The 13,577-nt window shown below is 43.1% G+C and overlaps 1 protein-coding gene across 4 annotated transcripts; it reads left to right on the top strand.

Annotated features, from left to right (window-relative positions):
* Positions 1–2,161: 2,161 nt before the first annotated feature.
* On the top strand, positions 2,162–12,868 carry LOC112568773. Of its 4 annotated transcripts, none has more exons than XM_025246251.1 (13): positions 2,162–2,296; positions 3,477–3,631; positions 4,183–4,294; positions 5,874–6,083; positions 6,496–6,583; positions 7,161–7,394; positions 7,593–7,744; positions 8,104–8,263; positions 8,596–8,705; positions 9,570–9,816; positions 10,296–10,394; positions 10,604–10,895; positions 11,203–12,868. In XM_025246251.1, the coding sequence occupies exons 1-13, from the start codon at positions 2,291–2,293 to the stop codon at positions 11,531–11,533; spliced, it is 2,196 nt and encodes a 731-aa protein (XP_025102036.1). In that variant the 5' UTR covers positions 2,162–2,290; the 3' UTR covers positions 11,534–12,868. The 4 variants fall into 4 exon arrangements, with proteins under 4 accessions (XP_025102036.1, XP_025102038.1, XP_025102037.1 ...); XM_025246253.1 differs by having other exon boundaries at positions 2,278–2,367; XM_025246252.1 differs by having other exon boundaries at positions 2,278–2,397.
* The last annotated feature ends 709 nt before the right edge of the window (positions 12,869–13,577 follow it).

Below are 13,577 nucleotides of genomic sequence, written 5' to 3'. Positions count from 1 at the left end.
TCAGTGTTAATGGGAGCACTTTGCTAGTTACACTTAGTAGGCAAACACCTCAGTAATTCTAAGGGTTCTTGGGTGCATCTTTCTTCACTAACAGTACAATAGCAGATATGCTCCGTTGATCAGGATCAGTTCTACCCGCGAACACATGATTAGAAAGTGTTGTTAAAGGTGCTAACACTGTGTGCAGCTGACTTTAAAGTTCACGTGAGGTCATAGCCTCATGGAGGCTGCTTTGTCGTCTTTTCTCACTATGCGTGACTTCTTTGTTAGGCATCGGTGTGTCCAAGTGATTCACATCAGCAGTTTCCTCATTTTCTCCATTATCAATGTGTGTTGTAACCTGCTGCCCACCCAAGACGTTTAAAAACAATTTCAGCCACTGTGGACCAACATTTATCGCTGTCATTCTTATTTTCAAAGGTATATCATGAACTGACTGTCTGTAAGTTCATTTTTCAACAGTTACAGTGCGATACTGTTTGCGCTGTAGGAGGTAAGCTTGTCTTCTCCCCGAGTACACGTGTACCCATCCAGTCCCTTGCTCACAGTTCACCATTTGCCAACATTCACAGTCAAACCATTTGTTTACTCTGTTTTCAATCACCCTAGAACGCAGTTCAACACATTCAGTGTCCTGCTTGTAGCAGTCTACAGCAAATGTCTAGTGATGTCCAGTGATGTGTCACCACAAACATCAGCAAGAGTAATGTCTTTCTCTTAGACACTTGTACTTCTCTTAGTCCATAAAGTCCTCTTCTGTCCCCCTTCACTTTCTCACTGCATTGTTAACTGCAAGATACACCTTTGTTCATGTGGCTGATAGTCATGAGAACAAGCTCTATAGGCAGATTTTGTGATTTCATTTTGCTTCTAACATTTGTCGACAACAAAGCCATTAGACGAAAAAAAAAAATTGTTACTATTTCTTGTCTCGGAAAATTTTTTTTCCACACACGTCACCTTGTAGTAATCCACTGAAAGGTACCACATGAAACGGGTAACAAAACTGAATGAGACCTTTGCCAAAACAATTTATGGCTGTATACTCAGAATGTCGTTGAAATATGTCATCCGTTTGATCCAACTGATTTCGGTTATCATCAGAATATTCTAGAACCACTTGTCAATGCTGACATTCATATCCCCGCCGACAACGTGATGCACATCAACACCAGCTTCCGGCTAAAATATCATAGAAGACCCTATGAACTCGATGGCTGGGTCATAGTCTTTTCCAACATACTAACTACTATTGACTGGGTGATTATAGAAGCCACTAAAGATAAAAACCTCATCACTGTCCATTAGCTTCCTCGATAATTTGACCATAAAGTATTATCACACTTGAATTGATTTCCTGAACAAAGTTTCAACTTTTACGAAATTACAGTACCACCCGAGGTGATCGCAGCAGCGAGAGAGGGAGAGAGAAAGAAAGAGAGAAAGAAAGAGAGAAAGAAAGAGAGAAAGAAAGAGAGAAAGAAAGAGAGAAAAAAAGAGAGAAAGAAAGAGAGAAAGAAAGAGAGAAAGAAAGAGAGAAAGAAAGAGAGAAAGAAAGAAAGAGTAAGAGAGAAAGAAGCACTCTTTATTCCAATGATCATGTGTGTGTCCGATGTAACACATCGTTAGCCCCAGTTCACTGCATGTGAGAGAACTTTCTGAGAGTTTCTCAGGACAATGTTTGTTGTTTTGTCACCAGACTGACAGTAACTAGCAAGCTTTTGCTAGTTTGTCTCTAAACTAACAGCTATGACTAGCAGCCTTTTACTATTTGGCACAAACCTTGAGCAAGCGGCGATAAATACCAAGATGACAGTTGTCCCACAAGGGTCTTCACTCCGGTTCTACCTGAGAACAAAGCAGGAAAAAGGGGTCCAACCCTTACCTTCTGCCTATCCCTAACCCTTACCCTTACCCTTACACTAACCCTAACCTTCCAGATACATGTGTAGCTTCAGACTCATGAACCTTCAGACACGCATGCATTCTGTCTTCTCCTTTCTCTCGTTCCTGTACCCGCCGGTGTACATGTAGGGGTGCACACACGCAGGCGCATCAGTCATCAAGCAAACGGGATAGAAAGAAAGAAAGAGAGACATAGAAAGACGTAGGCGAGACTGTCCAAGATAAGAACAAATAATTTGTGTAAACTGCCAAATGACAGGAAATAAATCTTTGCGGACTGGGCCGTTGGGATCACGTGACGTGAGTGCAAGGGTTTTTAAGCAGATGCTGGCGCTGGTAACCACCAGTCTGCCTTCGCCTTCCTGCCATCCGAAGTTAACCCTGCATGCTGGTAAACCACTCGTCTTTCTTCGTCTTTAAAGTACACTGCAATCATTATATGGTGATAGCAGGTATTTACAGGTGTGCAGGTCGTTAACATTTTGACAAAAGGTAGTTTGTCTCAGCGTGTCGTAGAATACTGAACATTAGTGAAAATTAATGTCGCTGGGTTTTCGATAGCAGTTAATGACGATGTAGTTTCTCTAGATCGTTAATGGCAGTATTGATGAATCGACAGATCCGTGAAAACTCTGATCGACTGAGAGACAGACTGACAAATGAACGACTAACGGACAGACAGGCAAACGCATTGACTAACACACATGAATTGGCCGGCAAGGAGAACCAGCAAGGCATAAGAATGGTTGAACACAATTTAACATTTATTAGAACTAGAAAAAAATTTGCTGTTTGTCTAGCATCTAGGACTATTCATTGTTATTGTCAGTGTACCTCTTTGAGTCCATCTTTCAGCCCTTTGTCACCTAACTCCATCTGTTCACTGTCAGTCTGTTCACCCGTCTGCCCCTTAGTGCGTTTGTTAGTTTATCAATTCAAAAATAATTTTTTTTTGGATAATTTGTCAGCCAAATGTTTTCCACTTTAGCGAGGGTCTGACAAATGTTTGTTCCTGTCATTTAGCATCTAACACATGTTTATATCAATTATCAAATGTTTATTCGCTTTTTATTACCTGAAGATAGGCAGTTCAGTCGTTGTTAATACTAAGATGATTTCAGTAGCATCTAGAACATTCATTGTCTTGTTGAAGATATTTCAGAATTATTTATTGTGCACAAATCATTAGCATTTGTTACCGGTGTATGTAGGTTGGCACGTAGGTAGGAACTTACTGATTGTGCACCAAGCTGGAAATACCAGAGTATGACCATCGTTATATGTGTAGGCAGGTAGGCAGGAAAGTGGGTAGGAACTTATTGATGCAGTCTAAAGGAAACCAGATAAGTATCATCCGTCGAAAGGTAGAAACATTTGTTTTTCATAGAAAAGTCGTGCAGAAAACAGTTTGTGGAAGCCCTGTGTGTGTTTGACAGTTTGTGTTGGAGGCACTGTATTCTGTTAAAGCGATGATTCGTTCGATGTTTATCGTCTGTGTACATCTGTGTACATATGTATGCTTGTGCGTGTCTATATACAGACAGGGTCACAGAGGTCAGTGAATATTTTAGTTTCAGCACACCATGGTGTCGTGTCTACTGTTGGTCGCAGTCGCCATCCTAGGGGTGGCGGAGGCTCAGATTTCTGTAGGAACGGACGCCACCCGTGTGGCCGGGTCTACGGGCTCCGATGTGGTTGACGCTGTGGTGGACCTCATCCGCTCCAAGTAAGGGCATTAAACATGAAATCAAAGAATAAGCAGGGCAGCTTCAATTCACATTCCACATTGTAAATAGCTCAAAATGAGGACAGGTCAATAGGTCATTCTCTTAAAACGAGCGAAGTTTCTGTTCATGTCAATGTTAAAAGACAGGCACAGAAATACGGAAAGAAGACAACATAACTTGTTTTTAAAAGACAGCAGCATTCTTTGAAAAATAAACAATATTACTAACCCTTAACGGCTCAAAGCTTTTTCTACTTCTATTTTACTCTCGTAAAGGTTTGGGATCATGACCAGTCTTGCACGGAGTCTTGTTTATTGTAATAATCAGTTCATCTCTAGTCGACTAAATGCAAGTCTTCTTGTATATCACTTGGTTGCAGAGACGCCTGAGTTCACATCACCCACAGCGTGATATTCTGTGACCGTCTATAGTCTGTTATAGTTTTACCATAGTCTGTTATCGTCTATAGTCTGTTATTGTTTCATAGTAGTCTGTTATAATTTTACTGTAATTTATTATCGTCTACAGTCTGTTCTTGTTTCGTTCGCAGTTGTATCTTTTCGGAGGATCGTCTGCTTCTCCGACGAATTGCTTACATCGAATCACGTGATGGCACGGACCCCAAAACCTACAGAACTGGATACGACGGGGGCATCTGGCAGGTGACTGACATCACTTATTCTGTCCCTTGACCCCTTTCGCCTCATTTGCCAATACTAACAAACAATTAAGTCCACAGCTTACGGGCTTAGGCCCCATAATATTTTAGAAGTAGGCTAAGTTCGAACATCTACCACGACACGACTTGTCGCGTCACCTCGCGTTGTTGTGCACCACGTGGCAACACTACCTCCTGATGTTTGCCGCGTGCTCTGGAAAATGGAGTGACACAGACCTCAGGCATGCAGTAGTAGGTTCATATGATAGATTTTCATGTCTCAGTGAATCATTTTTATTTGTTACGCAAATAAGTAATTAGTCTCTCAAATGGCGTTTGTTTGGCCATTTTACATCACGGAGTCTGTCCAACTATCTTGGAGAAAGTAAAGTCTCAGGGAGTAGACCCCTTCAGAATATCGTAATGGAACACTGTGGGATGGCCAGGATTTGGGGAAACAACAACACCCGAAAGCCATATGCTCCGGTACACGAGCATAGAGTTGGCTCTCTGGTCCTAGTCATCATCATCTGTGCACTCATCTCCGGCAGGCTGATATTTAATCTTATCTCTGCCAGGCCTCACAGTATCTCAGACACATAAAGACAGCAAAGTGGAGGAATTTCATCAACAGCTAGATAATGCTATAAAGAAATTACCGAAAAAAGCATGTCCTCATTTTACTGGTGACTGGGTCGCCAACGTGGGCACATACACCCACTAGCAATAGGCAGCAACTGTGGGCAAAATAGGTCTTGACGAAACCCAAGATAGGGGCCTACCATTCCTAAACTTTGCGTAGAGCCATTGGGTCCCCTTCTCCAAATATCCTGCTGACTAGGAGCTTCAAATCCATCACCAACAATGCCAAGACGAGGGCACAGCCAGGCGCTGACGTAGGGACCAATCATGACCTTTTCCTAACGAGGCTATGTTGAAGCTGGGTGATGCGCCACTCGAACATCCCCTGAACTCGATTTTTTTCTGGAGAAACTGCAAGATTCAAAGGGTACGAAGATTTTCTGGGCTCAAGCTCGAGACAAAGTCGCGCGCTGGACACGGTGAACTGTGATGTAGACACCTTTACTGCAAGCATCAACGAGATGCTTCTAGTAACAGCTCACCAAGTGCTCATAAGTGTAGGATGCGAGGAACATCCAGATCTCTGTGACCAGAGAACGAGTTGGAAAAAAGTATGAATGCAACCCAAACGCAGCTATCAAGTACAAAAGGAATTATGCCCTCAGGGAAAGGACGAGACAAAACAATGAAGAGCTGGTCTCCTCCAGTCAGTTAGGTGAAGGGACATTACTCTCTTTTTCAAAGAAAACTGAATGTAAACAAATGCACAAAGACACATGGATCTATGTACAACCGTCATTGAACTGATATTTGCTTTGTCATGAAACTGAAGCATCTACACATACTTTATTGGTGCCCAGTAATGCCGTCCTTTAGTATGTATGCTTACTTCTGTTGAAGCAAGTCTTATATGCTTTTTAATAAGTCGGGGGGAGGGGAGGTAGTTCGTCTACTGCTGTCCTTGACGATCCATTGACTAGCTCCTCCACTTTTCACTTTAGGTGGACGAGGACAAGTTCAATGCGACCCTCCGATGTAACTCCGTTCTCCGCCAGTACTGCAACCTCCTGAAGCTGCAGCCATTCAACATCGACTGGACCCAGGTCACGTGGTCAGACCTGCGCAAACCGCTGTACTCTGGACTGGCAGCTTCCCTCTACCTCATCCAGCGACTGGGCGCTAACCTGACGGCCATACCTGGTGATGTTTTGGTGTGTGATCTAACCCCGTTATTTTCATGTACAGATTATTTGTAAATACACTGTGCCACAGGTAAAGGCGTCTTCTGTCAGCTAGAAAGTGAAATAATCAACACATTAAAAAACCCGGTTAAAATTGTAATTCCTTTCCCTCTACCCTACCTTCCCTTCCGGTCGCTGATGACATACCAGGTCAAGACCATGCAGGCAGTTAACTCACTACAGGTGAGGATGAACCGAGACTGAGACACACACACACACACACACACGTGCAAAACCTTCCCTTAGTTTTTATTCTTTAGTTAATTTTTTTGTTGAAATGATTAACCTCCAAGAAGAATAAGGAAACCCAGATACACATTTCACTTTTACTGTTTGTAAAAGATTTGAAGGCTTTTGTACTCTTGTCATTTTTGCATACCAGGGCCAGGCGGACCTGTGGTCCCACTACTACCACTTTGGGGCTCCTCTAGCAGATTACTCTGGCCTGGCTGCATCTGCCACCACCTACAGTAAGAAATAAGTGATTTGTAGCCCTGGACACTAGTAATTTATTACTTTATGTGAAGACCCTATACAGCAAGAGTAAATCTAACAGTAAACCCGCTCCAGCAATAATTAATCCATTTGTGAACCTCCTAGAGTATGATAGACACAACAAGTTTTAAAATTAGAACTTCTTTGTTCCTGAGATCATTTAGTTTAAAGAATTGTTCAAAAGGGGTTTAACCCTCGCCTCTACTCTTCTCTCACAGTCACCCTAGATAGATAGACACATGGAATACTATACTACCATCTGGGCAGTAAGCAGACGAATATTGAATATAAACCTAATAAGACGATAAAGGTAAATACATATTTTATTAAGACACAACTGAATCAGTGTATCGGGGGGGGGGGGGGCTTCCTGTGGTTATAAACGCATTCCCTTGTGACTCGCTTCCGGTCTTAGAACTCAGCGCCACTGCACAGACGGCAAATGATTGTTTCAGCAGGACAATTAGAAATATGAACTTACTATTAGAAATAATTGTTTCAATCATAAAGACAGAGGATTCTTTCAGTGAGAAAGACAGGTAATTGTTTCAGGCTGCGAATCTAAAATGGACATCGCCTTTGTCCTCGACAGCTCGGGAAGTATCATCAACTCCGACTTCCGTCTCAGCCTCAATTTCGTCGCTCGTGTCGTCGAGGAACTGTACGAGCCCGAGAGAGTGCGAGTGGCTTCCCTCATCTACGCGGACACCGTGTCCACAAACTTCAACTTCAACACCTACAACACCAAGGCTCAGATCACCAACGCCATTCGCAGCATTTCCCGCAGTGAGTCGGCGGACTGACCTTTCTGTCCCTGCTTGTAGTGCCACGAACTGTCGTCTTCCCGTCTTCTCGTCTTTGTGTTTAAATTCTTCTTTAGAAGTTTGAGTCTACAAAAGTTTAAGCAAAAACTATAAATGTGATTAAATAATTTTTACTAACATATTTCAGTTTTTTATGTACTCACTCTTACTCTGGTGGCAGTCACTGGTGGCACGTATACCAACCTGGCGCTGGACACGGCTCGCACCACCTTCTTCTCCGGCAACAACAACGCCAAACGTCTGGTCATCCTCGTCACGGATGGACAGTCAGCCAGCACCATACTGACAGCAGCAGCAGCACAGCGACTCAAGGTAACACAGAAACTCCAGTTTCGCAAATGTTGGATGTAACAGAGACTCAGTGTAGCACAGTTACTGGAGGTATTTATTTTCTTTCTCTGCGTATGACAGCATCCTCCTTCCACTTACACATTCAGTAAAATGCTGTTAATGAACTAAACATCAGCACCCACAGGCTGATGTATTCATGTAATTTATCGGAAATACTAAATACACTGAATCCAAGTAGATGTAGTATATAGCTAACCCCATTCTACACAACATTGTTACACTACTCGATAGTATATTTTATATTTTATAAATATAGCATTTCTTTCCCGTGTGTCTTCAGCTTTCATTGTTCCTACCGGTGATGTTGATTTTGTGGGCAGAACAAAGGCATCGTAGTGTTCGCGGTAGGGGTCGGTGGCTATGACCCCACTGAGCTGCACGCTGTCGCCTCGAGTCCCGTTTGTAGTCACGTGTTTACTCTGGGTGACTTCTCCTTCATTGAGAGCATCTTGGACGAGATCAAACGCAGCACGTGCTTGGGTAACACTTGACATGAGCTTTCTTCATCGAACACCAAGACTACCACCACTACCACCACTACCACCACAATTAATACACCATTAAGTTACCACAACTTTACCTTCACCAGCGTATCATCATTGCTATCACATTATCATCACCATACATGATAGATGAAAATGTTACAGCTGGGCTGTTTATCAGATATTGGTGTTGAAATTATTGTTGACATTCAAAGTACTGGAAATGGTTCTGTCTTTGATATCGACACTAATACTGACTGTGGAAGAGATACAGACCGTGAGTTAGGCAGTTAGTTTTCTTATACATATATATGTGTGTTTTGATTGCAGCGACTACTATGCTGTCTACTGTGGAGGGTACTCCTTCTGAGGTGAAAACAAATTCTTCAAAGCCCTTTACTATCGGTATTTCTTCTAATTCAACGCAGAACACCACTGTCGTAAGCATCCATTGGCTTATTTTTTTAAATTGATGTGATCACTTCTTTTACCTTGGTCATTGTCATTTACAGGACATTCACATGACCGGAGCTGAGACAGAGCGATAAGCCAAGGCAATAGGCAGAAGTTGTACCTTCACAGGAAAAAGCCAAATGTTTTGAATACCTTCTCTATTTTGTTAATTAAACATCAGCAGCTGTTTTCGTTACGGAAAGAAGTAGTCGATTATTACCGCGCTGGAGAGATAACAAGTCTTGCAAACATACTTGTAGTGTTGCTGATAGAAATGTGTCCATGTTGTTTATATTGTGTACAGTAAATATATATATAACTCTAGACTTGCATTACTGTAATGTTGTAATGTTGTAATGTTATCAAGGCTTAATTGCAGCGTAGGGTTTTTCTCTTATTTTCGTTCTGTCATCCAGTCATTGCAGCAGTGTGTATATGCGGTCGTGCAAAGTAAACTATAGGAGTAGAAATGTGCAATATACGAGCAGAAAGTGAATTATAGGAGTAGATAAGTAGACACACCTTTCCCTAAAGTCGCCACTTGTTATTGTATAGATACTTTATTGCCTCTAGAGCAGACCTGGGCAAAGGCCGGCCCGCCTCCTGTCCTTGACTGGCCCGCCCGCCAGTATATATACTATGTATACAGTATTGAGTAAAACTGAGTTAACTATATTAGTCCGGCCCTCTAAAACCATCCCAGTTTGCGGCCCCTTGGGAAAATTAATTGCCCACCCCTGATATAGAATCACGTGTAACCCTGGCTCACTGACAATTTCTCTCGATTACCCTTGACCTTAATTACTCTCATGTTTTAATCATACTGACCTCTCAATGACCCTTCTGCGCAGTCGTTTCAAGTGAACTGCGGGATCCTGGACGTGTACGTGTCCTACACCAACCCCAACCCCAACGCCGCCATGTACACGGAGAAGTACACGGCGCAGACTGGTCGCCCCGCCTACCTCACCACCTCCGGCACCTACAACGGTCAGCAGGTGTACATCACCGTGGTGGGCACGCGACTTCCGGCCAATGAGGCGCATCTGCAAAACTGCACTGACTACTACTCCATCGTGTCGCTGGTGGACAAGCCAGGTGAGTGAACTGAGCAGATGTACACAGGGCAGGTGAGTGAACAGGAAAAGTGAAGAGTAGGAGACGTGAGTAGACAGGATGTGAAGGTGAGGGAATTCAGCGAGATGACAGTTTACTAAACAGGACAGGTAAGGGGCGAAAACAGGTGGGTGGACGAGACACAAGGCTGCAGAAGTTAAGTTTCATCCATGGTGTGCAAAAGATAATTCAACAACAAAAATATAAAAAACTTAATAACTGACCAGAAATATCTGTTTTACAATGTAAACTGTTCTTTATAGGTTCGATTTTGCTATTATGTTTACTAGTCTCGAATTATGAATTCACCAAAATGATTTGTATTATAACACTTTTGCAATTTATTTATTTGAAATAGATAAATTAGGTGTTTACTTCCATGAGGTCAGGGGTCATGTTGCAGTGTGGTGTGTACGAGGCTGTAATGTTGTATTTAATAAAGGTCAGGGGTAATGTTGCAGTGTGGCAGGTCCGCTGCTGTAATGGCGCCACCTGTCGCGACTGCACGGCCACGGACTTCCTGCAGCAGGGAAATCTCCTGGAAGGAGTGTGCGACACGAGTGAGTTTTGTTTACAGGTACTTCCGGGCGGTTTGATAAACCTCTCCCCCTACCACCAACACCTACTATCATGTCGGATGTGCTCCTTTCCACTTTTCTTACGTCTCCATATGGCATTTCTCTGTTTCCACATGACTTTTGTTACTACATGCTCTCTTTTCCTTTGTCTATGACTCGCTGTCTGAAGGCCCGCTTCGTGTTTCCCTCAGGGACTCTGGACTTCGCCAACCCCTGCACACCAGAAGCGCTGGTGTCAGGGAAGCTACTCTTCGCCTACCCCTACGACACCAACAAGTTCATTCGCTGTGACTATCACGGCGAGGCCTACCTGACGCTGTGTCCAGGTGGAAAGAGGTTCAACCCCAACACGCTCACCTGTGGTTATGAGATCACGGGAGATATTTACAGGGTGCCTCTACCCTTAGGCTATCCAAACCCATGCACCCCGGAGAGAATAGCAGCGCAGTACCTGTACTTTGAGTACACCCTGGACAGACAACTGTGAGTACAAATGCGAGTGTAAGTAGAAGTCAGTATAAATACTAAGCCACAGAGAGAGAGAGAGGGTGGGCGTCTAGAGGACATGTTTATCTACTGCCAGTGTAATATCTTCTGACAGATTTATCTTATGTGTCCCATCCCATGACATGTCAAAGTCTAGTGGCAGTTTATCCACTGTGACCTGTCTCATGACAGATTTATCTGTGTCACAATTTGACAGGTTTATCCACTGTCTCATGAAACGTTTATCCCCTGTGACCTTCTCATGATAGGTTTATCCACTGTGACCTGTGTTACATTTTGACAGGTTTATCCACTGTGACCTGTGGGGCGGCGCCTGGCTACAGACGTGTCCTGCCCAGGAGATGTGGAGCCAGAACCTGATGACGTGTGTGGTTGACCAGCCGTACATCGCCACAACCAACCGCCCCGCCACCATCACCAACCCCTGCACCCCGTCAGAGCTCGCCCTCGGCAGGTACTTCCACCCGTACCCGTGCGACCACACCCGCTACATCCACTGTGACGTCAGTGGCCAGTACTGGGTGCAGTTCTGTCCTAACGGCATGTTCTACAACCCCAGCCTCTTTGTCTGCGTGGTGGGCGACCCCCAGTCCTACGCTGGCTGCAACCAGTGACCCTGTCGACTCTGACCCTGAACTCTCTGACTCCATGGCAACCAATGTTTGGAATCTAGACCGCACAACTGACAATTGTATTTTCTGCTTTAGTAGTAATAGTAGTAGTAGTAATAAAGTTTATTTGCATAGCGACTGTCCCCGCCATTAAATGTAGGCTCAAAGCGCGATTACTAAAACGAAAAACACACAAACATAAGAATAATGGCTGCTACACTGAGGCTGTGTAAGCTCCACCCACAATGACGTCATTGTTTTGTCACGTGACTCATCGCAGGCTGGTTAGCACATAGTTACAGGTGTCCCATCAAATAGTAGACACTGACACGGTGATAGTAGACACTGACACGATGATAGTAGACACTGACACGGTGGTAGTAAACACTGACACGATGATAGTAAACACTGACACGGTGATAGTAAACACTGACACGGTGGTAGTAGACACTGACATGATGATAGTAAACACTGACACGATGATAGTAAACACTGACACGATGATAGTAGACACTGACACGGTGATAGTAGACACTGACACGGTGATAGTAGACACTGAGACGGTGATAGTAGACACTGACACGATGATAGTAAACACTGACACGGTGATAGTAGACACTGACACGATGATAGTAAACACTGACACGGTGATAGTAGACACTGACACGATGATAGTAAACACTGACACGGTGGTAGTAGACACTGACATGATGATAGTAAACACTGACACGATGATAGTAGACAGTCGGTGATTTACACAGAGATAAACATGAGCTCCGGCATCTCCACACACGGAAAGAGATGAGACTCGCAGAGAGCACGTGAGCTATGGTATGGTCACATGATCTGTGACTTGATGACTTGATCTGTGACCTCAACAAAATAAGTGACTGAGACGTTAGCTAGATACACATTTCACACCACAGCAGCTCACACAGTGTCACAATCAAGCTATGATTCACAGTGTCACAATCACGCTATGGTTCACACAGTGTCACAATCAATCTATATACTGTTCACACTATCACAATCAAGCTATGGTTCACAGTGTCACAATCACACTATACCTCGCAGTGTCACAGTTTGATGCATTTCACAGTCATCTTCACCAGTTTCCTTGTAGACAGTTCTTAGGTTCACCGCAAGGTTGACAGTTTGCTTGTGTATTATATATATATGTCATATGCCAGCGTTTGACAATGTGAGTTGAGACATGTAATCACAGTTTGCTGTCATGTCACGTGTACAGGCTGCGCCCTCTGTCAGCAGCTTTGTGCTCACCGAGACACCAGACGCAAACCACAGTTTCAACATTGTCAATAAAGAGAAGCAGCGTCATATATCGTGTTGTGTGTTACATAATAGTGAATGAAGACAATACTGAGTGCAAATAACACTGAATGAAAATAATACTTAATGAAGATAATACTAACTGCAAACGATACTGATTGAAGATAATACTGAATGAAGACAATACAGAATGCAAATAACAGTGAATGCAATTAACAGTGAATGAAAATAATACTTAATGAAGATAATACTAAATGAAGACAATACTGAATTAAGATAATACTGAATGATGACAATACTAAATGAAGATACTACTGAATGTACATAATACTAACTTTCATGTCTCAAGAAAGGATCACCTCTGTTATTTCTCTTTTCAACCCGTTTCACTTTCTCTCTGTCTTTCTTCATAAAAATGTGTTTAGTTTTTTCTCTCGCACATACAGTAAAACAGGAGTTTATATTTAAGAGAGGCACAAACAGCGAGGTGATTCACAAGTCAGATAAATTGACAATGATAAAAGAATATTCAAGTCAACGTAGAGCAACATATGACACTCCACAGAAGATCTTGTGCAAGAAATGGACTGGAAATTCACTTTGAGAAGGAAGCTGAGAAGCTTTAAATTTTCTGTTTCAAGCTCCTGTCCCCACAAGAAGGTATGCTCATGGACGAGTTTCACTAAATAATATTAATATGATAACAATGTTTATTGATAGGAAACCTTCCTTATCAAAGTGGAGTTCATGCACGTGA

The sequence above is a fragment of the Pomacea canaliculata genome, linkage group LG7, assembly GCF_003073045.1.
Source record: "Pomacea canaliculata isolate SZHN2017 linkage group LG7, ASM307304v1, whole genome shotgun sequence".
In the NCBI taxonomy this organism is placed as follows: Eukaryota; Metazoa; Mollusca; class Gastropoda; order Architaenioglossa; family Ampullariidae; genus Pomacea; species Pomacea canaliculata.
The sequence above is the reverse complement of the archived record's forward strand: the minus strand, read 5'-3'. Positions and strand labels throughout refer to the sequence as shown.